Genomic DNA, 24112 nt, shown 5'->3' with positions numbered 1-24112 from the left:
CCTGGCTCTTTGTCAGTATAATGAAATTCTGAATGAATAGATGTATCTAAATTGTTTCACTCTTCCCATCCTGCCACCACTAAAATCATAAGACTGAATATGGATAAAAAATTTTTTTGCTTTAATCATCATTAAATTCTTCTAAAAAACACATTTAAAGGTTAAAGATTAATTTTCTAGGATATTTCCATAATGTTGCAAAATGTAAAGTATAGTATCTTTACCTCAAAACAGCATTAAGGAGTACACACAAAAACTACATACAATACTATCCTTCATCTGCATTGATGAAACTCTCAGGTTTTTCTCTACAGTAATACTACCACGAATTTGCATTCTCCAGATTTGCATACCTACAGTGAGTATCACCATCCCAAATACAATGAGCATCTGTAGCAGCTGCCATGGAGGGACCACTAACAATGTACCTGCAATCTACAGTCCACCTGGGGCTCCCTCTGATCCTGGTGACTACACCAGCAATAAATCAGCTAAATGGGTCAGCCATCCATAGTAAACTCTAAATGTGGAAATCTGCTTTCATTAGCAGATTGGATCCTCTTATGGATCAGACATTATAAAGGACAAAAAGCCTCTGAAAGGTCTATGAGAAAGCATGATTCACACAACTTAAGGAAATCAAATACTCTTTTCTTTTTTTAAAAAAATGTAAACTTAATCGCTTAGGACAACTGTCAATAATCTTCAAAGTATATTCCATTTCACTGAAAGGACAGAATAAAAATAAATGAACCTATTGCACACTTGTTACCTTGCTCTAATTAAGTACAGTATAGAAGCCATTCAAATGTAAAGGCCTAGTTAGTTTGGGGTCCTTTACAGTATGAATGCCTTGAGGACAGAGGCACTAATAACTGACACAGAGAATGCATGGCAACTACTTGGTAAATACTGTTTAATGCATATCATATGGCAAAAGCATCATCTGTACCCAAACCCACAAGCTGACATGGTGTGCATTCTCTGCAGATTTCTTTATGGAAAAAAGCCATTGTTTTAATAAAGGCTTCCAAACACAAATAATGTGGATTCCAGACTAACGTGATTTCCACCGTACAATCCACTTAAATTTACTTAATAGGTACTTGAAATTATATTCCCAATATCTGTTTGTAGCTACTTTAGTAGTTTTGTACTATTCCAACTTACCTACTATAACCAGGCCTTTTTTTCCTCTATGAGAATTTTTTTTTCTAATAAAAAAAGAATATTAACTGTTTGGTATCACAGAATAAGCATAAATGAAAAAGAATATCCTTTTATTTTCCTATTGATTTTGAACCATATTGGTACATCTTGTTCCTATCTTTTGTATTCTTTTTAATTATATTTTAAGTACTAGAAAACATTTTAAAGCAAAGATGATTTTTTTTCCCAGTTTTTCATTTGAGGGGAAAACCTGAATATTTACTTTTACTATACATTTATTGATAATTGGATCGCTTACTTCTCCAAGACACTGTTGCTTCTGGGGAGAAAAGACACGATTTAAATCACAATAACAAAATATTAACATAAATGATTTTGTTGTTCTTCAGTTTACTAATGTGAAATCTGGGCATTGTGGAGGAGTATATATATTGGCAGCTTGGGCTACTGCCTATGGTTCTCATGTGATCCCTTGTATGTTCTAAAGTCACCTATTACCAATTTTAAAATGAGGACTAAGAGTTAATAACAAATCCCAGCTTATCTAAATTACATTAAATACATTACACAATGTTTTCCTGCTTAGTGAATTCATTTCAGCCTCAGTCATGAAATCTACTTCCCTCTGTCTTAATACTGATACATCAGTTGTGGGTTAATGTGAATCCTTCCCAAAAACTCAAAATTAGGTCCTGAAGCCCATGCAATAGAATCTAAATTTAAAAGAAGTGATTTATTTGCCTGACTTTGCACAGTGACACATGATAATAGTCCATAGAAAGGTTTTCTTCCTCTAACCATCTAAAATGGGAAAGATCTGGGGCACATGGGTGGCTCAGCTGGTTAAGCTTCTGCCTCTTGATTTCAACTCAGATCATGATCTCATGGTTTGTTCAAGATCAAGCCCCTCATCAGGCTCTGCACTGGCAGCGCACAGCCTGCTTGGGATTCTCTCTCTACTCTCTCTTTCTGCCCCTCCACAGCACTTTCTCAAAATAAACACTTAAAAAAGAGAGAAAGATCTTAGAAAATCCACTTTCCTTGCCTGCACACCTTCACATCTATCTCCCGTGGCAACACACACATACACACACACACACACACACACACAACAACACACATGCTTGACACTATTAGATAAAGAGGAACCCAACTAACAGAGCCAACCAATCACAGCTTAAATCTCATTGTTTTGAGTCTGGCAAACTAGAAGTTTACAGAATAATGGTTCTTTTAGAACACAGGGATTTATACTAGAAAAAAAATATCTATAGAACTGGAATAACAAGCAGTATAAATGAGTTTTTTGCTTGTCCATACATCCACAAAACTAATAGACCTTATAAGCTTTTCCCTAGTACCCTCAGTATTGAAGGGCATGCATTGGGTTTGTCATGATGTGAATCAGGACATGGTTAACTCACAGAATCACAGTCTCAAAAGAATCTCTTAGTTGTGAGAAATTTTAAACGTGATCTTACCCTACTTAATGTCTCTTCTACCACATTCCTGCCAAGAGGCCACCCAGATATAATGGCAGAACCACTCACAGAAATCCTTAGAAAGCATGAGAAAAAGAAACTGAAAATGGGAGAAATTTTCCAACTTTTAGAAAAAGGGAGAAGGTTCTTGAAACTACAGATTAGCTTGGTGTCAATCCTTAAGAAAACTCTAGAAAAAATTATATAAACAAATTGGAGAACTCAGGGGGATGAAACAGCAATTCTAGGACCTAGAACAGGTACAATATGAGCCAATTATGTCAAACTGACCTCATTTTTCTTGATAGACCTACTAGACTGCTAGACCAAGACAATATTGTAGACTTAATGTATCTTGGCATTTGAAAGCTTTCCATCATACAATTTTAGGCCAAACAAAAACAAAGATATATCAGGATTCCCCTAAAATCAAAAACAAATATATATCTGGATTCCCCTAAAATCATACCACGAAATAAAGACTCAAGTTCAAGCCTTTGTATGTGGGAAAATGTACCAGGAAACACTGGTACAGAGGAATGGGGAAGACAGGAAAGGGGCCTATAAAGGATGTGTTATCCAGCAAGTTACCATTGTTGTTAAGTGGAACCTACCTATCCCCACCTCCCACACCATCCTTGAGTCTCATTCTCCCATCACCCCCTGGTACCCCATCTGTATTTCTGCCTAGACCCTATGGCTGTACCTCTAAAAAGCCCTCAGACTGGCAGGTGGAAATCAGGCTGGCACAAAAAGAAATAGTTAAGTGCCAAGACAGGGCCAGGCAACAAGAGGTGTTCGTGGCTAAATGAAAACCCAAAAATTATTAAAAAATAAAATATTAAGGTATTACTATAGTATAATACTCATCACTTTGTTCAGGGATACTATTTGTTTGAATATGGATTTTTGCTTTCTCAAAATATGTTCTGCTTTCAGTTGTAAGTGGTTTCTTTAGACAAACTACATTAACATAGTTTTTGTTTTAAATTAATAATGACTCATTTGAAAATCTAGTATTTTCAAATATTTTTATTTGCTCAATGTTTTAACATTTGCAAAGCACTTTTACATGTTCTCTCAAGTTAATTTTTAGTAAGCTCTCCACCATTACTCCATTCGCACTAGTACTTTCCTATTCCTGAAACATAACTAGTCTTTTCCATCTTAGGATCTCTGTAGGTATGCTTCTCAATGGCTCTCTACCAAGAATGTTCTTGCCCTCAAACTTTTTGCAAGTTTGGCTTTTCATACTTCAAGTGACAGTAATTAAATATTACCACCTTAGTTCTTCCTTAGTACCATCTAAACAGAACAGGTACTGCCTGCCCTTGCCTTCATTGTTTTTCATGATATTTTATGCCTGTCCTTCAAAGAACTTAATATATTTGAACAACTCATTATTTAGTTGTCTGCTTCTACCACAAACACAAGCCTATAAACTCCATGAAGCACTGCAATTCATGAATCATGGCATTATGCCTGGCAAATTCAGCAAGTATTTTCTGAGAAAACAACAAATTAACCAATTAAATTGTCCCTGAAATTTTTAAGATTCAAGATCTTGAGATTGCATAGGATCTTAAAGAAACCTCAGGGATTATCTAATCCAATCTGAATTTTAAGGAGGTTCAAAGGGGGATTTTCCAGGGGCGCCTGGGTGGTTCAGTCAGTTAAGTGTCCGACTTCGGCTCAGGTCGTGATCTCACAGTTCATGGGTTTGAGCCCTGCATCGGGCTCTGTGCTGACAGCTTAGAGCCTGGATGGAGCCTGCTTCACTTTCTTTTTCTCCCTCTCTTTCTGCCCTCCCCTGCTTGTATTCTCTCTGTCTCTCTCTCTCAAAAATAAATAAACATTAAAAAAAGGGGGGTGGTCCAGAACACAGAGCTCCTCAGTGCCAGATGAAGCCCTTAAAATCACATGTACATAATGATCTAATCATATCCTAAGCAACTTGAAAATAATCCTTTAAAGTTTTAGCTAAACTGTCTGACTACCAAAGCTCTATTGTCTATACACCCAAATGTAGAGTATGAGAAAAAAAGACAGTTCATCAAAAAGTAGAGTGTACACAATTTCCAAAGAAGACATCCAGATGGCAAACAGACACATGAAAAGATACTCAACATCGCTCATCATCAGGAAAATGCAAACCCAAACCACAATGAGATGCCACCTCAAGCCTGTCAGAATGGCTAAAATTAACAACTCAGGAAACAACAAATGTTGGCGAGGATGTGGAGAAAGGGGAACCCTATTGCACTGTTGGTGGGAATGCAAATTGTTACAGCCACTCTGGAAAAGTGTGGAGGTTCCTCAAAACATTAAAAATAGAACTACCCTACAACCCAGCAATTGCACTACTAGGAATTTATCTAAAAGATACAAAAATGTTGACTTGAGGGGGCACATGCACCTCAGTGTTTATAGCTATTCCACTCATTGCGGAATTTGAGAAAATTTAACAATGAACATAGGGGAAGAGAAGGAAAAAGAAGATAAAAATAGGAGAGGGACACAAACCATAAGAGACTTAAATACAGAGAACAAACTGAGCGTTGGGAGGAGTGGGTTAAATGGGTGATGGGGGCATTAAGGAAGGCACTCTTCAGGATTAAGCACTGGGTGTCATATGTAAGAGATGAATCACTGAATTCTACTACTCCTGAAGCCAACACTATACTGTATGTTAACTTGAGGATAATTAAAAAAAAAAAGTACACAGAGTGAAAATAAAACATAAATAAGCAGCAAACTTCTAAGTAATACGTATATTTCCTCCCTCAATATGTTCTCATTCAATTACTTGCACAGTAGTGTCTTTAAATCTTTCCACAATGGAAAACACACAGTTCAGTTAGTTAAAATTTACAAATTTACGTGTTTTGTTTCTCTAGCATACCATATCCTTATCAATTTCTAAATAAATATTCCTAAAACCATCTCTTAAATGAACATACCACTTTCCAAAATAAGAGCTATTGAAAGTTAAATTGTACATGTTTACCTCATTATTGGTATAATGGAGATCCATAGACTGTCCAAAGGCAGTTTTAGCCTTAGATCTCAGATCTTCCAGTTTAACTGGTCTGGGGAACTGAAGGATTCTATGTGGACAGAATTTTAAGATTATTAAAGAGCAGCTGTAAAATGTTCACTGAAAAAAGTGATTAAAATTAAACCTAACTATGTGACCTCTGTATAATGGAATGCAACAAAACTATTAAAAGAATAAAGTTGTTTGTTCTTTGGAGATTCAAATTTTGATTTCTGTACCTTTATCAACTCAACATTTCTGAGGACCTATATATCATGTAAGCATATCCCCAAAATAAGTATTTTTATAAAATTAAAACTTTTTAATTCTAGTATTTTCTTCCTGTGTCTCAAAAGATTAGCCTGTGCTGACCCTGGGAGCAAGCACCTAAGCTTGGAAATTACTATATTAGACTGTAGTATGGGGGAGGGACCATGTTTGTTCTGCTCACTTTATTCCTTTATGGTCCAATACTTATAGTACTTAATAAATAATGCTCAATGAATGGAAAGAATTGAGAAAATATCCATAAAAGAACAATAGGAAAAAAGCACGTTGGACAAGTGGATGGTATTTGTGGTATATCCAATTTTGTTGACATCTCTGTATAAAACATTTTTACATCTTCAGGTTATATGACTCATGAGCCTGTTTAAAGCCCTTAAAATGGATGCTCTTCCACTAACTGGATTTAATGAGACACCAATAACAGAAGTGAAATCCCATCTTCTCTATCTCCTATTAGGCCTTGTTAACAATTTTGTTGTCAACCACCACCACCACCACCACCACCACCACCACCTCTACCACTGCACTAAGATACAGATACCCAATGGAAGGCTAGGCTTATCCCTCTGCTAATTAATTTACAGCCACCATTCCAATCATCTTCCTCAATGTTACTAATCAAATATATGTCATATGACTGAGGTCTCTTGAGAATAATCAAAATTATGAATGCTAAATCCATGTACATAAGCTTTATATAATATCTGAAGGGACAATACAATTATGATAAGGAGAAATATATTTGATTTCCACTGAGTAAAAATAAAAGGAAATAGTAATATTTAAAGGCTGTATTATCCAAGATTTTTTTATTTCCTAAAATAAAAACATTAATAATTGTTACTAAACTTTAGCCTAAATTTTGACAGACTCTATTTTAAGTCTAAGTACATGTTACACATTACCAAAGGACTATTCCATTCTCAATTTGTAAGCCATCAACTTTCACTAAAGTCCAGAAAAAACTTTTAATGGTTTTTATGACTTATTTGATTAAATCAATAAACTGGCATGTAGTGTTTCTTTGCTTACCTTTTCTCCCCTCTGTGTTCAAATTTGACTCGCACATCATTCTGTAATGAAATGATAAATCATTTCAGAGATCAGATAAAATTTCTACAATTTCTAGATATTTTTTCTTAGTCACTCATTTTTTTTCCCCCTTAGTCACTCATTTAAAAAAAAAAAGCAGGGGGAAAGGAGGTTTCATTTTCAGTGTGAACTCCAATCAATTCATAATGTCTGTCAAAGAGCTGAGTTGAGAACTGTGTTGCTGACTCTGGGCTGAAAGCAAAGAGCACCAAAATCTCTTAGTGATCATGCCTATGAGACCCTTGCTAAACCTATGAGAGGGAAATACAGAGCATTGGATTCCCACTTTTCGTGTTGGACATCTCAAACAAATTTGAGTTACAAAAATCAAAATGATGCTCATTTGTAAACAGAACAGACTACTTTAAATAAAAACAATTTGTTTATCTTAAGTGCTTTAAGAATGGATGAAATATCAGTATTAGAGGGCAGTTACTACATTCAATGAAAACTACCATTTTTAAAAATGCACACCCGTTAGGAAAAATGTATGACAAAAAATATTTGATTCAAAAATGTAAAAGACAAACATTTTAAACAAACCCTCTATAAGATTAGGATATTCAAGGCAAATAATTCATACAATAAAAATATGTGTTTATTAGAATACCTGCTTTTTTGGTGATGACGATTTTGTTTTTCTGGTTTCCTGTAAAGATAATGCCGGTCTACTGGCTTTATGAAGAACAGCCAAATCTTGCATGATTGAGTTCAAAGCTTGCTGATCATCTAGGTATTTTTAAAATAATAGATGCAAAGAATCATAATTTCAATATGTATTTATCATAGACATCAAACACAAATTTGATCATGAAATTTAATGCAAAATGCGTTAATTTAACGCAAAAATGCATCTAGAACATTTTCAATGCTATACTTCTATTATTTTGGTGAAATAAAATTTCCATTATTTAAAAACTGAATACAAGTAACATTAAAACTGCACTAGACTCAAGCACTAGCATCATACTAGATGTTTACACATGAGACATTTATAGGCAAGATAAACTCATTCTGATTCTTCTAATAATGTAACATCCTAGTGTATGGGTGAAAACAGCCCCATCATGACAAATTACTTTCTGTGATTCCTAAATAAAACATCAATAGAATAGCTAAAATTTTAATTAAAGCTAGTAGGGAAAAAATAAATGACTTTCATCATTATTTGGCATTTATGTTCAAAGTACAGAATTCCTTTTAGAGATTTTCATCAGTATTTCAAGTCAGAAACAAAAGGCTTTATCTGTGAATAATAAATGACCTACTGATATTTGTAAGTACTTCCTCACCATAAAGTTCAACAAGACTATATTTAATAGGCTGCTTAAGGATCTCAGCCAGTAACGACTTAAAATGTAACAATGTAAGAAAAATGCATTCCTTTAAAAAAAAAGGGGGGGTGAATCCATAAAACTGAGTGAAAGGATCATGAACTTTTAATTTCTTCCAAATAAATCAAAAATTTCTTTCTAAGACTGTAAGTCTGAGTCTCCTAGTAATACCAATTATATGCTCTCTGGGAAAGTTTGGAGATAATTTAATTGATTTTCACTAGTAAATCACTAGAATTAAACCAATTCTACTAATGATAATCAGCAAATAATCAATAAAGGAATTGAAGGACTTTTACAGATTACATTTTAAGATGTAACCATTTTGGTGAGCAATAATTTATGTTTCAGAGTAGTAATAATTAAAACATGCTTTACCCTGTAAAGAGAAATCATTAAAAAGAATGTGGCAATTCAATGGCTTCATCAGCCTTTCAAACACACAAAATAGCTGACTTTCCTAATGTATTAATTTTTTATAATACTCAATATATTCTGCTCTATGAGACTGCTTGCATATTAAATTTAAATTAAAATTAAAATTAATGCTGCCAAAGGTTTTATCAGTAAATTCCAGGTTTAGAGAAAATTTTATAATCCTTCACAAAATATTCTTTGTAAAATATAATTTCATCACATCACCTTAGCCAAACAGCAACTGAGCCAGCCAGGTATAATGTAATCACAAAGTGTGTTCTGTCCACAGGTCCAAGCCAGAACATGTCATTTATTGATAAAAATAAATCTGCCCTTAGGAAAAAAATAAGCTGAGAATGATCTCAACTGGAATAAAATATTCTCATGTAACCTTCTCGAGAAAGGTAAGCTCTTTAATCCTAACTGGATTTTTAAGTATTTAAGTAATACTTTTAAGTATTCGAGAGAGAAGAACTCGAAAACTTAAAAGTACATATATATGTTCTAATTATTTTCTTCATTAGAGAAAACTTAAACACTTGAATTTAGATATTTTCCCATGTTTAATATCACAATACCAAAATGAACAGATGCCTGGCTTAAATCTCTTATCATATTTACATATACTAATTTCCTTGTTTAAAAAAAATGAGTATGGGGGTGCCTGAGTGGCTCAGCTGGTTAAACATCTGACTTCAGCTCACTCAGGTCATGATCTCACAGTTTGTGAGTTTGAGCCCTACATCGGGCTCTGTGCTGACAGCTCAGAGCTTGGGGCCTGCTTCGGATTATGTGTGTCTCTCTCTCCCCCTCTTCCGTTCGCACTGTCTCTGTCTCCCAAAAAATGAATAAACGTTAAGAAAAAAAATTTTTTTAATAAATAAAAGTAAAAAAAAACCAAGTACGGCTTCCTATCGTAGATGTAAAAAAGTAAGGAGGACCATTTGAATAAAAGTAACTTCTCAGTGAGATGACATGCATATAAAGGGCAATTTAACTGAGTTCCTTCTTTTTCCAGCTTGAAGAAGAATCACATGATATACCTAAGTACCCAATAAGAAACTTACTTTGAGGACGCTGACAAGATGCAAACTAACAAATTCACAAAAGATCATGCAAAGTGGTGAACATCCACTATAAGCACTCTTGTAACAATTCTTAGGCTGCTTTACTCTATCAAGAATCTCTGTGGTGGTCATTGGTACTAGGCAGATATGACAGGTTATAAATTTCTTAAAGATCATGAGTTGACCAAACAGGCAATGAGGATGCCTACAGGAGGAGGCCAGAGTCTGACCAAAGGCACACAGATGAAGCAGTGGGTTTCTGACATGCCGAAAAGACATTTACCTGAACACAAAAACAAATTATTTGGGAAATAATTTCAATAAAATCTTTTATCAGAAAGGTTTAAATTCCTTCTATGCTTATTCATTATGCTTGTAAAATAACTACAGGAGAACATCCTCAATCTAAAATTCAAATACCTATGATTCATACTTTTAAAAATATTCAGTTTTCTGTGAATACCTTTGTATAAGTTTTTAAGCAATGACTATTCCTTGTGTTGTTGCTTACTATAGTGAAGTGTTATTTGAGAAGGATGGTACAACTGGATTTGATTAATACACAGCTCAGACTGCAAGTGAGAACAACCAAAATGAAAAGATGATAGGAGTTCAGTAAAAGATATCCAATTTGGAACTGGAGGTGAAGCTGGGCGGAGAATTTGGGCCACATGATGGCACTACACACATGGTTACAAAAAGAGAAATGAAGAGAAATTTAAAAAGCAGGAAGGTGAAGCTTCGGCTTACACACTTGCCACAAGGAGACACACTGAAAATGTACAGACCCTCCACTAAAGAACATTAACAAATTTAAGCTCTTTAGCCTATACTGTCACATACATGCATGTAAGAGTGAATAATAACGTTTGTTAAACAAGTGATAAGAAAAATGTGACAAAGATAAACATGAACAAGTATATGTCAGAATTAAGAAAATGGGATCAGTCTAGATTTAAAAACTTAGCTTCCAACTACTCAGTCCATTTTTTCCCCATTTAGGATGGGGTGGGTGCCATTTGGTCCATTTATTTCTAGTGTTTCCCTGTCCAATCCTTGCCTCACGTTGGAAACTTCAACAAGGAGAAAAGGGGGAAAAAAAGTAAATAACCTATAACCCACTCCCATACTTTAGGAAAGCCTCCCTTGCCATTAACATTATGATACCACATTACATAGTTGGGTAGTTACAACAATTCATTCTTCAGCATTTATTCAATCTTTACAAGTCAGGTTTCCTTATCTAGTATTCTCTCTGGCCATTAGACTCTAAGTAAATCTCAATCCACTTTAGTAGTTTATTTTGAATGTCCCTACTAGGATATCCTGCATGAAATGGTCATTCCAAATATGTAAGTTAACTGAAAAAGTGCTTTAATCTAAAATCTATTAAATACAAAACATTACAGAAGTCTATTACATCATAAAACTTCTTTATAAAAATGTTTGGTCATATACACAGAGAAAAATTTTTCTTCCCCATTTTATCCTTTAATTATAGATGAAAATTGCCTTTAGTCTGAACTCACCCATCATGGCAACCAGCTCAACAATTTGAAAATTAGGAAAATGGTTCTTCCATCAGCATTCTTTACTGCCTGAGGAGAAAAAAAGATAAACACATTTAATCGTTAAAAAAAATATATATATAATGGCAAAAGGAACTCTGCAGATATGATAAATTAACAAATTTAAGATAAGAGGATTATCCTGGGTTATTTGGCTGGACCTAACATAATCACAGGGATCCTTATAAATAAACAATCAGCAGGAAAGTGTCAGAGTGGTACTGCAAAAGAATAGCTTGACCACTCATTGTTGGCTTTAAAGATGGAATGGGACAGCCATGAGCCAATGAATACAGGCAGCTGCTAGGATGTGGGAAAGGCAAGAAAAATGCATTTTTCTCTACAGCCTCCAGAAGAACCATAGCAATGCTGACACCTTGATTTTGGCCCAGTTAGACTCATTTTAGACTTCTGACTTCCCAAACTGTAAGATGATAAATTTATGTTGTTTTAAGCCACCAAATTTGTGGTAATCTATTATAGCAGTATGTAATGGAACACCCAGTTTCAAGAGCTTGCTAGAGAACTCAACAGACTCAGTGACACAGTAGTACTGACAGCTATAATTTACTATAGCAAAAGGGCACAAAAGCAAAATAAGCTAAAGGAAAGGGCAAACAGGGCAAAGACCAGGGAAGGTGAGGGCTAGCTCCTAAGGATCTTTTTTTAATAAAGTCATATGAGACCTTTAATTCCCCCCAACCCCAGAAATCAGTTATGACAACACCAGGAAAAACTGGAAACTCTGCACTGAGGGTTTTTATTAGGGACTGATCAATACATACCCTCTGCCTAGCATACACCAAAATTCCTAACTCCCGGAAGAAAAGCAGCTATTCAGCACAAACTATACTGTTTGTATAAGCAGTTTAGGCACAGCGAGCATTCTTATCAGTTAGGCAGGTATGGACCAGGTAAGTTCTCAGATGCTAGCCAAGGGTGGATCTTTTAAGCAGTTCTTTCTAAGGATATGCAGTGAGGCCTACCATGTTAACTCTTCTCCACAAGCAACAACAAGAAATACACAGGTTTAAAGAAACTGCACAAAGCAATAATATGAAGTGTTTTGTTGGGCACACAAGATACAATAATATAACTTATATAACAGTAACAGCACAAAGGGGAAGAATGGTGTTATATAAAAGTGTTTGCATACCACAGTAATTAAGATGGTATCAACTCAAACTATAATGATTTTTTGGTTTTTGTTATTTTTTTTTTTGTTTATTTATTTTGAGAGAGAGAAGGAGAGAGAGAAAGCATGCAAGGGCAGGGGAGGGCAGGGGGAGTGGGGAGAGAGAATCCCAAGCAGGCTCCACACTGTCAGCACACAGCCTGATATAAGGCTCAATCCCATGAACTATGAGATCCTGACCTAAACTGAGATCAAGAATAAGATGCTTAATCCACTGAGCTACCCAGGTGCCCCCAAACTACATTGTTTTAAGTTATTAATTTTAATATCCGGAGCAACTGGTAAAAATAAACTTTATAAAAGCAGCAAAAGAAATAAAATTAAATTAGCATACTAGAAAATATCTAACACAAAAGAAAGCAGTAATAGAAAAATGTGTACAAAATGGATACAACACATAAAACACAAATATAAACAAAGTAGCAGATGTAATTCTACCCATATGTAATTACATTAAACATAAGTGGAATGAACAAACCATTTAAAGGATAGAGATTCGCACAGTAGATTAAAAAAACATGATCAGGTGGGACGCCTGGGTGGCTCAGTCAGGTGAGCATCTAACTTCAGCTCAGGTCATGATCTTACAGTTCGTGAGTTTGAGCCCTGCATCGGGCTCTGTACTGACAGCTCAGGCTGAAGCCTGCTTCAGATTCTGTGTCTCCCTCTCTCTCTGTCCCTCTCAGCTTGTACTCTGTCTCTCTCTCTAAAATAAACATTAAAAAAATTAAAAAGGAAAGAGAAGAGAAGAGAAGAGAAGAGAAGAGAAGAGGGAAAAGAAAAGAAAAGAAAAGAAAAGAAAAGAAAAGAAAAGAAAAGAAAAGAAAAGAAAAAACATGATCGGGGCGGGGCGCCTGGGTGGCTCAGTCGGTTAAGTGTCAACTCTTGGTTTCAGCTCAGGTCATGATCTCATGGTTTTGTGAGTTGGAACCCCATGTTGGGATCTGTGCTGGCAGTGCAGAGCTTGCTTGAGATTCTCTCTCTCCCTCTCTCTCTGCCCCTCCCCCATCAGCACTAACATATAAATAAACTTAAAAAAAATAATAACATGATCCAACCATATGCTGTCCACAACTTTAGATTCAAAGACAAAACTGAAAGTAAAAAGATGGAAAAAGATATACCACACAAGCAGTAGTCAGAAAAGATCTACAGTGCTATACTAATAGAAGACAAAAGAGAATACAAAAATTGTTAGAGACAAAGGAGAACACTTATAATGAAAACATGGCCAGTTCATCAATTATAATTACTATAATATAGTATATACTATATTATAGTAATTATAAATACGTATGCACGTAACAATAAACTCAATATACAGGAAGAAGAAAATTACAGAATTGAAAGGAGAAATAGATCATTCAAAAATAATTGCTGCAGATTTCAATGCCCAATTTTCAACAATAGATAAACAGAAAAATCAGTGAGAAAACAAGATTTGAATAACACTATAAAACTTCCACGGAACACTCAACCCCAAAACACATTCTTCAGAAATGCACACAGAACATTTTCCAAAACACACCATGTTAGTCAATAAAACTAATCTCAGTAAGTATAAATGGACTGAAGTTATATGAAGTCTGTTCCCTGACAACAATGCAATGAAATCAGAAACAGAAGGAAATTTGGGAAATTCACAAATATGTGAAAATAAAACACCACACTCCTTAAGAATCGATGGATCAAAAAAGAAATCATGAGGAAATTAGAAAATGCTTTGAGATAAATGCAAATGAAAACAAAATATACTGACACTTACTAGATGTTCCTGAAGTACAACTTAGAGATAAATTTCTAACTGTAAATGTTCATATTGAAAATGAGAAGGATCTCAAATTAGTAACCTAAACTTCTACCTTAAGACCCTAGAGAAAGAAGAGCATTTGAAACCCAAACAAGCAGAAGGAAAGAAACAATAAGGATTAGAGTGGAAAATTAGCAAACATTTAGCTAGACTACCCAAGAAAAAAAAAGACACAAATAACTAAACTGAGGTATTAAAGACAGAGCATTATTACCAACCTTACAGAAATGAAAAGAATAAGATAATACTATGAACAACTGTATTTCCAATAAATTGGGTCACCTGGATGACACAAATTACTAGAAACTACCTAAACCAACTCAAGAAGGATCTGAATTCAATATAAAAATTAATGAGATTGAATTAGAAATGAAAATCTTTCTGCAAATAAAAGTCCAAACCACATGTCTTCAAACATTTAAGAAAAAACTACCACTATTAAAAGAGAGAGAACTAGAGAAAGAGAGAACTGAAGCCAGTATTACTGATTACTGATAAACCAGACAAAAACATTACAAGACAACTAGATCCCCAAGTGAACAGATATAAAAATCCTCAAGAAAATACTAGCAAACCTAATCCAGAACATTAAAAAAAAGGGGGGGGGGATTACACACTGCAAATATGTGGGATATATTCCACAAAAGGTAGGGTTCAGCATACAAAAATCAATGTAATAAATATTAAAAAAGGACCAAAACATCATCTCAATAGACACAGAAAATGCATCTGCCAAAATCTAACTACCTTAAATACTTGAAAGACTAGAAAGATAAGGGAATTTCATCAAGGTGATAAAGGTCATCCATGAAAAACCCCACAGCTAACATCATACTTAATGGCGAAAGACCAGATGCATGCCCCCTTAAGATTAGAAACAGATGGCCAGTCTTACTACTCCTTTTTAATACTGTACTGGATACAGGACTAAAAGCACTCCTGTTTTTATAGAAAAACAAATAACACATAATTTTACTCATATGTGGAAGTTAATAAGCAAAACAAATGAACAAAGGAAAAAAAGAGAGACAAACCAAAAAACAGACTACAGAGAACAAACAGATGGTTACCAGAGGGGAAGTGGGAGGGGATGGATGAAATAGGTGAAGGGAACTAAGAGTACACTTTAAATTCTTTTTTTTAATGTTTATTTATTTGTTTTTGAGAGAGAGTGTGCAAGTGGGGGAGGAACAGAGAAAGAGGGAGAGAGAGAATCCCCAGCAGGCTCTGCACTATCAGCACAGAGCCAGACATGGGGCTTGAACTCACAAACTGTGAGATCATGATCTGAGCGGAAATCAAGAGTCAGATGCTTAAGCAAGTGAGCCACCAAGGCACCCCAAGAGTATACTTCTCTTGATAAGCAAAGAAATATACAGAATTGTTCAATCATTACACCGTACACCTGAAACTCATTTAACACTGCATGTTAACTATACTGGAACTTAAATAAGATTTTTTAAAAGTCACATAAAAAAATAAAATAAATTCCATTTATAGTATCAAAAAGAATAAATTACTTAGGAATATACTTAAGAAAAATAAGTCTTGTATACACTGAAAACTATAAAACATTATTAAAAAAAATTGAAGATCTAAATGTATGGAAAGGCATCCCATGGTCATAGATGAAAGACAATATTGTTAAGATGGGAATATTCCCAAAGTGATCTACAGATTCCATGCAATCTGTATCAAAATTCCATTGGCCTTTTTTTTTTTTTTTTGCAGAAATAGAAAAGCTAATTCTTTTTTAAAAAAATTTTTTAATGTTTATTTATTTTTGAGAGAGAGAGACAGACAGAGGGTGAGAAGGGGAAGGGCAGAGAGAGAGGCAGACACAGAATCCAAAGCAGGCTTCAGGCTCTGAGCTGTCAGCACAGAGCCCAACATGGGACTTGAACTCACAAACTGCAAGATCATTACCTGAGCGGAAGTCAGACACTTAACTGAGCCACCCAGGCGCCCCCAGAAAAGCTGATCCCTAAATTTGTACAATCCCCAGAAAAGCTGATCCTTAAATTTGGAATTACAAGAGGCCCTGAAGAGCCAAAACAATATTGCAAAAGAAAAATAAAGTTAGAATATTCACACACCCTGATTTCAAAGCTTACTACAAAGCTATAGCAATCAAAACAATGGTAATACTGACGTAAGAATAGAGACTGGTGGAATAGAACTGAATCCAGAAATAAACCCAAATATCTACAGTCAAATGATTTTTGACAAGGTTGCCAAGATAACAGTGAAAGAACAGTCTTTATAAAAAAAAAATTTTAATGTTTATTTTTGACAGAGAGAGAGAGAGACAGAGACAGAGACAGAGCATGAGCGGGGGAGGGGCAGAGAGAGAGGGAGGCACAGAATCCGAAGCAGGCTCCAGGCTCTGAGCTGTCAGCACAGAGCCCAAAGGAGGGCTCAAACTCACAGACCGCGAGATCACGACCTGAGCCAAAGTCGGACGCTCAACTGACTGAGCCACCCAGTTCTGGCAGTTCACTGACACTGAACAACTGGATATCCACACGCCAAAGCCTTAAGTTGGACTCCCACCTCATATAGTATGCAAAAAATTAATTCAAAATCGATCAAATACATAAATGTAAAAGCTAAATCCAAAAAAACTCTCAGAAGGGAACAAAGGTATAAATTCTCATGACCTTGGATTAGGCAATAGTTTCTTAAATGTGACCCTACAAGCACAAGCAACAAATGGACTTCCTCAAAATGAAACATTTTTGTGCATCAAAGGACACTCTCAACATAGTGAAAACACAACTCACAGACTGGGAGAAAATATTTGCTAATTATATACTTGATAAGGGTCTAGGATACAAAATATATAAGGTCTCAATAATAAAACAACTAACCCAATTATAAAATGGGCAACAGATTTCAAAAGACATTTCTCCCAGATATAAAATGGCCAATAAGCACTTGAGAAGATGCTTATTATTAACAGTCATCAGGGAAATGCAAATCAAAACCACAATGGCATCCTACTAATTCACACCCAGTAGTATGGCTATAACCAAAATGACAGACAATGACAAGTGTTGGTGAAAATGTGGAAACACTGAAACTATATGAATCACTATTTCAATTCTTAGGTATATATCCAAGAATACTAAAAACATATAACCACACAAAAACGTTTACACTAATATTCAATGCAGCATTACTTAGAAGAGACAAAAAGATAATATAATTTACTCAAGATCATAAAGCTGGGCAAAGTTAGGACCCGAATACCCACTTCTTATTTCTCACTTAAACTTTCTAGAATACTATGTGTCACTCCAGTTCACCTTTCAAGAAAATGGCTAGCATAGGAAATTCTCCTACCATACATATAGACACAGAGAATGTCATAAAATGGTCGAGAAGAATTTATTCAGTATATTGTCTTTCTACAAATTTAAATTCTCAACTGCCTTTTTCAATTTTTAAATTAAAATGTTGAAGACAAATCTTGACTAACCTCCAAAATAAAGTATTCTGAACACAAATTTTTTTCCATTTAAATCAATAACATCTCTTTCAGGAAAAAGTTAATTCCCCAAACCACAAATTAAATAAAAAAGGCATCAGTCTAATGGAAAAGCAGTTCAAGGCTGCATTTATAAAAACAACTATGGGGATGCCTGGGTGGCTCAGTATGTTAAGCATCCTACTCTTAATTTCTGCTCAAGTCATGATCTCATGGTTTGTGGGTTCAAGCCCTGCTTCAGGCTCTGCACTGACAGCGAGGAGCCTACTTGGGATTCTTTCTCTCCCTCTCTCTCTACCCCTCCCCTGCTCACACTCTCTCTCCCAAATAAATAAAACAGTCAATAAATAAACAAACAGTTCAGTACTTTCACCAATATTCTGAGGTTGAAATTAGCAAAAACATCAAAATATATAAAATTAAAGGTACAAGTTAGTAGGAAAAGTTAAACAAAGGTGAATCACATCTGTACCTGAAAGTTCTAATCTACAACCTATTTTAATTTTTGTCATTTTGACATTTATTACCATAGACTGATTTTGCCAGCTTTTCATATTAATTCACAGAAGACATACGCTTTTGTATTTATTTTCATTCAATATCTGTTACAGCTCTGAGATTCTTCCACATCATCTGTATGAGTATTTTGCTCATTTTCATTGCTGTGTAATACTCCATTATGTGACTATATCTCAATTAATTCACCTACTCTACTATTGATGGACATAAAAGTTTCCAGTTTTTGACTATTACAAACATAGGCTCTACAAACCTCCTTGAACATAACTTTTAGTGAACATAAACACATATTTCTGTTGGATATATACCAACAGAAGGAATTGCTAGGTCACTAAGACACACACATAGTTAACTTTAGCATATATGGCCAAACACTTTCTTAGAGTAGCTATCAATCTATATCCTCCCACCAGCAACGTATGAGAGTTCCAGTTCTTCCACCTCCTCACCAACCCTATTAGTCATTCTGGTGACGATATAATATCTCACTAGTTTTAATTTGTACTTACCTCATGGCCAATAATGTTGAGTATCATTTCAGAATGGCATAATGAATTTAAAAAGCATGATCCTATTATACAGCGTCTATAAGATCTAAGGACATGATAGGCTAAAAGTAAAAGGACAGAAAGATATCCCATGCAAATAGTAACCAGGAGAGAGCTAGAGTGGCTACACTAATATCAGACAAAACAGACTAGAAGTCAAAACTGTTATAAGACACAAAAAAGACATTAAATATTGAGAAAATGGTCAATTCATTAAGAAGATATAACAATTATAAACATACATACACCAAACAGCAGAGCTCCAAAATATATGAAGCATGAACAGAATTAAAAAAGAGAAATACATACCTACACAGTAACAATAGAAAACTCAATACCCCACTTTCAATAACAGAGCAACCATTCAGATCAGTAAGGAAATACAGGACTTGAACACTATAGGCCGACTGGACCTACCAGACCGATACAGAATACTCAATCCAAAAACAGTACAATACATAGTCTTCTCAAGTCCACATGGAACATTTTTCTGAATAGATCATATGTTAGGCCACACACACAAAAAATCTTAATAATTTAATAAGATTAAAATCAGACAAAGTATTTTTCCAATCATAGTGAAATGAAACTAGAAATTAACAGCAAAAGGAAAACTGGAAAAGTCATAAAGATGTGGCAATCATACAGTAAATTCTTAACCAATGTTTCAAAGAAGAAATCACAAGGGAAATTAGAAAATATCTTGAAAAAGATGAAAATGAGAACACAACACACCAAAACTCATAGGATATGGCAAAAACAATGCTAAGAGAAATTTAGAGCTATAAATATTTATGTCAAAAAAAATTTCAAAACAACCTAACTCTACATCTTAATTAGTAAAGCAAAAACAAACTAAGCCAAAAGCTTACAGAAGGAAAGAAATAATAAAGGTTAGACCAGAGATTAAAGAGAGAAGAGAAAAACAATAAAGAAAATCAATAAGACCAAGAGCTGGCTCTTTGAAAAGATAAACCATTAGTTAGAATAAGAAAAACAGTGGGGCGCCTGGGTGGCGCAGTCGGTTAAGCATCCGACTTCAGCCAGGTCACGAACTCGCGGTCCGTGAGTTCGAGCCCCGCGTCGGGTTCTGGGCTGATGGCTCAGAGCCTGGAGCCTGTTTCCGATTCTGTGTCTCCCTCTCTCTCTGCCCCTCCCCCGTTCATGCTCTGTCTCTCTCTGTCCCAAAAATAAATAAACATTGAAAAAAAAAATTAAAAAAATAAAATAAGAAAAACAGAAAAGATTCAAATAAATTAAAATCAGAAAGAGAACATTACAGGAATAAAAAGGACCATATCAGAGCAGCATGAACAACTGCATATGAAAAACTATACAACAGAGGTGAAATGGAAAAATTTCTAGAAACATAAAACCTACCAAGAATGAGTAATGATTAGGAAATCTAAACAGACCTATGAGTAGTAAAGATAATGAACCAGTAATCATAAAGTTCCTGACAAGAAAAGCCCAGGACCAGATGGTTGCACTAATGAATTTTATCAAACATCGACACATGGTTTCTTCTGAAACAATTCTTCCAAATTCTGCAACATTCCAAAAAAATTGAAGAGTAAGGAGCATTTCCTAACTCATTGGACGAGGACAACATTACCCTAATACCAAAGCCAAACAAAGACATTTAAAAGAAAACTATTGGACAATTATCTCTTATGAATATTGATGCAAAATTCCTCAACAAAGTACTAGCAGACCAAATTCAGCAGCATATTAAAAGGATTATACACCATAACACAGTGGGATTTATTGCTGAAAGGCAAAGATAGTTCAATATATGAAAAAATCAATGTAACAGGTCACATTAGCATAATGAAGAGGGCAAAAAACACAAGATACACTCAATTGATGCAGAAAAAGCATCTGACAAAATTCAATACCCTTTCATGATAAAAAACACTCAACAAACTACCAATAGGAGGAAACTTCCTAAACGCAATAAAGAGCATATAAGAACAGCCTACACCTAACATCACACTTACTGATGAAAGACTTTTCCTCTAAGATTTACCATCTTCAGATTAGGAACAAGACATAAATGCCCACTTTGCCACCTCAGTTCAACACAATACTGGAAGTTCCAGTGAGAGCAATTAGGCAAGAAAATAAATGATGAGCATCCAGATAGGAATGAAAGAAGTAAAATATCTCTGTTTGAGATGACACGATCTTATATATAGAAATGTCTAAAGATTACACACATACAAACAAATTCACCAAAGTTGCAGGATACAAAATCAATACACAAAAATCAGTTACATCTCATTACATAATGAATAATCTGAAAATGAAATTAAGAAAATAATTCCACTTACAACAGCATCAAAAAGAGTAAGATATCTCGGAATTAACCTAACCAAAGAGGTGAAAAACCTGTACAATGATACACTGCCAGAAACGCTGCCAAAAGAAATTTAAAATATATAAATAAATGGAAACATATCCCATGCTCATGGATTAGAAGACTTAACACCATTAATATGTTGATACTACCAAAGTGACCTACAGATTCAATGCAATCCTTATCAAAATCTCCATGACATTTTTTGCAGAAAAGAAAAATCCACCCAAAAGCTCATATAGAAATCTCAAGGGACTCCAAATAACCAAAGCAATCCTGAAAAAGAACCAGAGAATGTACACTTTCTGATTTCAAAACTTACTACAAAGTTACAGTAATTAAAACAGTGTGGTACTGGTGTAAAAGACACACAGACCAATGAAAAAGAGTCCAGAATTAATCCCTTGCATATATATGGTCAAATGATTTTTGACAAGGATGACAAGACTATTTAATAGAGAAGGACAGTTTTGTAAACATATGGTGATGGGAAAACTGGATATCCTTATGCAAAAAAATGTAGACTGAACCTTACACCAAACACAAAAATTACCTCAAAATAGATCACAAACCTAAATGTAATAGTGAAAACCATAAAACTCTTCAAAGAAAATAGAAAGGAGAAGCTTCATGACGTAGAATTTTTGCAACAATGCCTTAGATGTGACAACAAAAGCACTGTCAACAAAAAGATAGATTACTTGGAATTCATCAAAATTTAAAACTTCTCATGGATGAACCTGGAAGGTATTATGTTAAGTAACATAATCCAGTCATGTAGAATACTACACAATTCTATTTTTATAAGGTATCTAAAACAGTCAAATTCATAGAAGCAGAAAATAAAATAGTGGTTTCCAACGACTGATAGGTGGGAAAAATGGGAAGTTGTTATTTAATGGGTATAAAGTGTCAGTTATTCTACACGCCTACGTTCTAGAGATCTGTTGTACAACACAGTTCCTATAGCTAATGATATGGTATTATACCCTTAAGTATTCCTTCCACTACCAAAGAAAGGAGACATAAGGAATCTTTGGAAAGTGCTGGATATGTCTATCACCTTAATTGTGGTAGTAGCACGGGTACCTGTATATGTCCAAACTAATAAAATTATACAACACCAAATAGATAGTTTTTTTATATCAATTATACCTCATTAAAGCAGTTAAAAAATTTTAAAACTTCTGTGCATCAAAAGACACAGTCAACAATTAAAAGGCAATCCACAGAATGGGAGAAAATATTTAAAAATCATTGATCTGAGAAGAGGTTAATGTCCAGAATAAATTCTCACAATTCAACAACAAAAAACAAATAATGTGATTAAAAAATGAGCACAACAGGGCGCCTGGGTGGCTCAGTCGGTTAAGTGTCTGACTTTGCTCAGGTCATGATCTTGCGGTCTGTGAATTCAAGCCCCACGTCAGGCTCTGTGCTGATGGCTCAGAGCCTAGAGCCTGCTTCAGATTCTGTCTCCCTCTCTCTCTGCCCCTCCCCTGCTCATGCTGTCTCTGTCTCAAAAATAAACACTAAATAAATAAATAAATAAATAATAAAAAATAAATAAATAAAAAATGAGCACAAGACTTGAATAGACATTTCTCCAAAGATGATATACAAATGGCCAATAGAATATGAAAAGATGCTTAACATCACAAATCATTAGGGAAATAAATTCCAACTAAAACCATAATGAAATACCATATCACACCCATTACAATAACTACTATCAAGGGGCACCTGGGTGGCTCAGTTAGTTCAGCATCCAACTCTTGATTTTGCTGCAGGTCATGATCCCAGAGTCATGAGGCCACAGGATCAAGCCAAGACCCGCATCTGCCTCTGGGATGACAGTGCAGACCCTGCTTAGGATTTGCTCTCTCCCTCTCTCTCTGTCCCTCCTCTGCTTGCATGTGGATGTGGTGCACATATTCTTTCTCCTTAAAATAAACAAATGAACTTAAAGCAAAACATAATAAAGGTTGGCAAAGATGTGAAGTAATTGAAACTCTTCTGCACTACTGGTGGGAATGTAAAATGGTGCAGTCACTTAGAAAAACATTATGGCAGTTCTTCAAAAAATAAAAAATTAAGGGGCACCTAGGTGGCTCAGTCAATTCAGCATCCAAATCTGGATTTTGGCTCAGGTCACGATCTCACAGTTTGTGACGATGAGCTCCACATCGGGCTCTGTGCTGATAGAGCAGATCCTGCTTGGGATTCATTCTCTCTTGCTCACTCACTCTCTCTCTCTCTCCCTTCCTTCCCTCTCCCTCTCCCTCTCTCCCTCCTTCACTCTCTCAAAAATAAATCAACTTCCCTATCAAAATAACACCAGCATTCTTCACAGAGCTAGAACAATCCTAAAATTTGTATGGAACCAGAAAAGACTCTGAATAGCCAAAGCAATCCTGAGAAAGAAAACTAAAGCTGGGGCATCACCATCCTGGACCTCAAGATATATTACAAAGCTGTAATGATCGACACAGTATGGCACTGGCACAAGAACAGACACTCACATCAATGGAACAGAATAGAGAATCCAGAAATGGACCCACAAACGTATGGGCAGCTAATATTTCACAAAGCGGGAAAGAATATCCAATGGAATAAAAACAGTCTCTTCAGCAAGTGGTGCTGGGAAAACTGGACAGCGACATGCAGAAAAACGAATCTGGACCTCTTTCTTACACCATACACAAAAATAAACTCAAAATGTATGAAAGACCTAAAT

General features: G+C 35.1%; 1 protein-coding gene across 1 annotated transcript in view; it reads right to left on the bottom strand.

Moving 5' to 3' along the window:
• MAP3K2 (mitogen-activated protein kinase kinase kinase 2) overlaps positions 1-24112 on the bottom strand; it is a 96610-nt gene that overhangs the window by 32786 nt on the left and 39712 nt on the right. Inside the window, exons 2-5 of the mRNA XM_015062500.3 lie at positions 11416-11484; positions 7679-7797; positions 7009-7049; positions 5659-5758 (exon numbers count right to left, since the gene is read on the bottom strand). Coding sequence (XP_014917986.1) covers positions 5659-5758; positions 7009-7049; positions 7679-7797; positions 11416-11422 — 267 coding nt within the window. The 5' untranslated portion in view covers positions 11423-11484. The remainder of the gene's footprint in view (positions 1-5658; positions 5759-7008; positions 7050-7678; positions 7798-11415; positions 11485-24112) is intronic.

Source organism: Acinonyx jubatus, chromosome C1, assembly GCF_027475565.1.
Source record: "Acinonyx jubatus isolate Ajub_Pintada_27869175 chromosome C1, VMU_Ajub_asm_v1.0, whole genome shotgun sequence".
Lineage (NCBI taxonomy): Eukaryota > Metazoa > Chordata > Mammalia > Carnivora > Felidae > Acinonyx > Acinonyx jubatus.
This window is presented reverse-complemented; position numbering and strand designations above follow the sequence as displayed.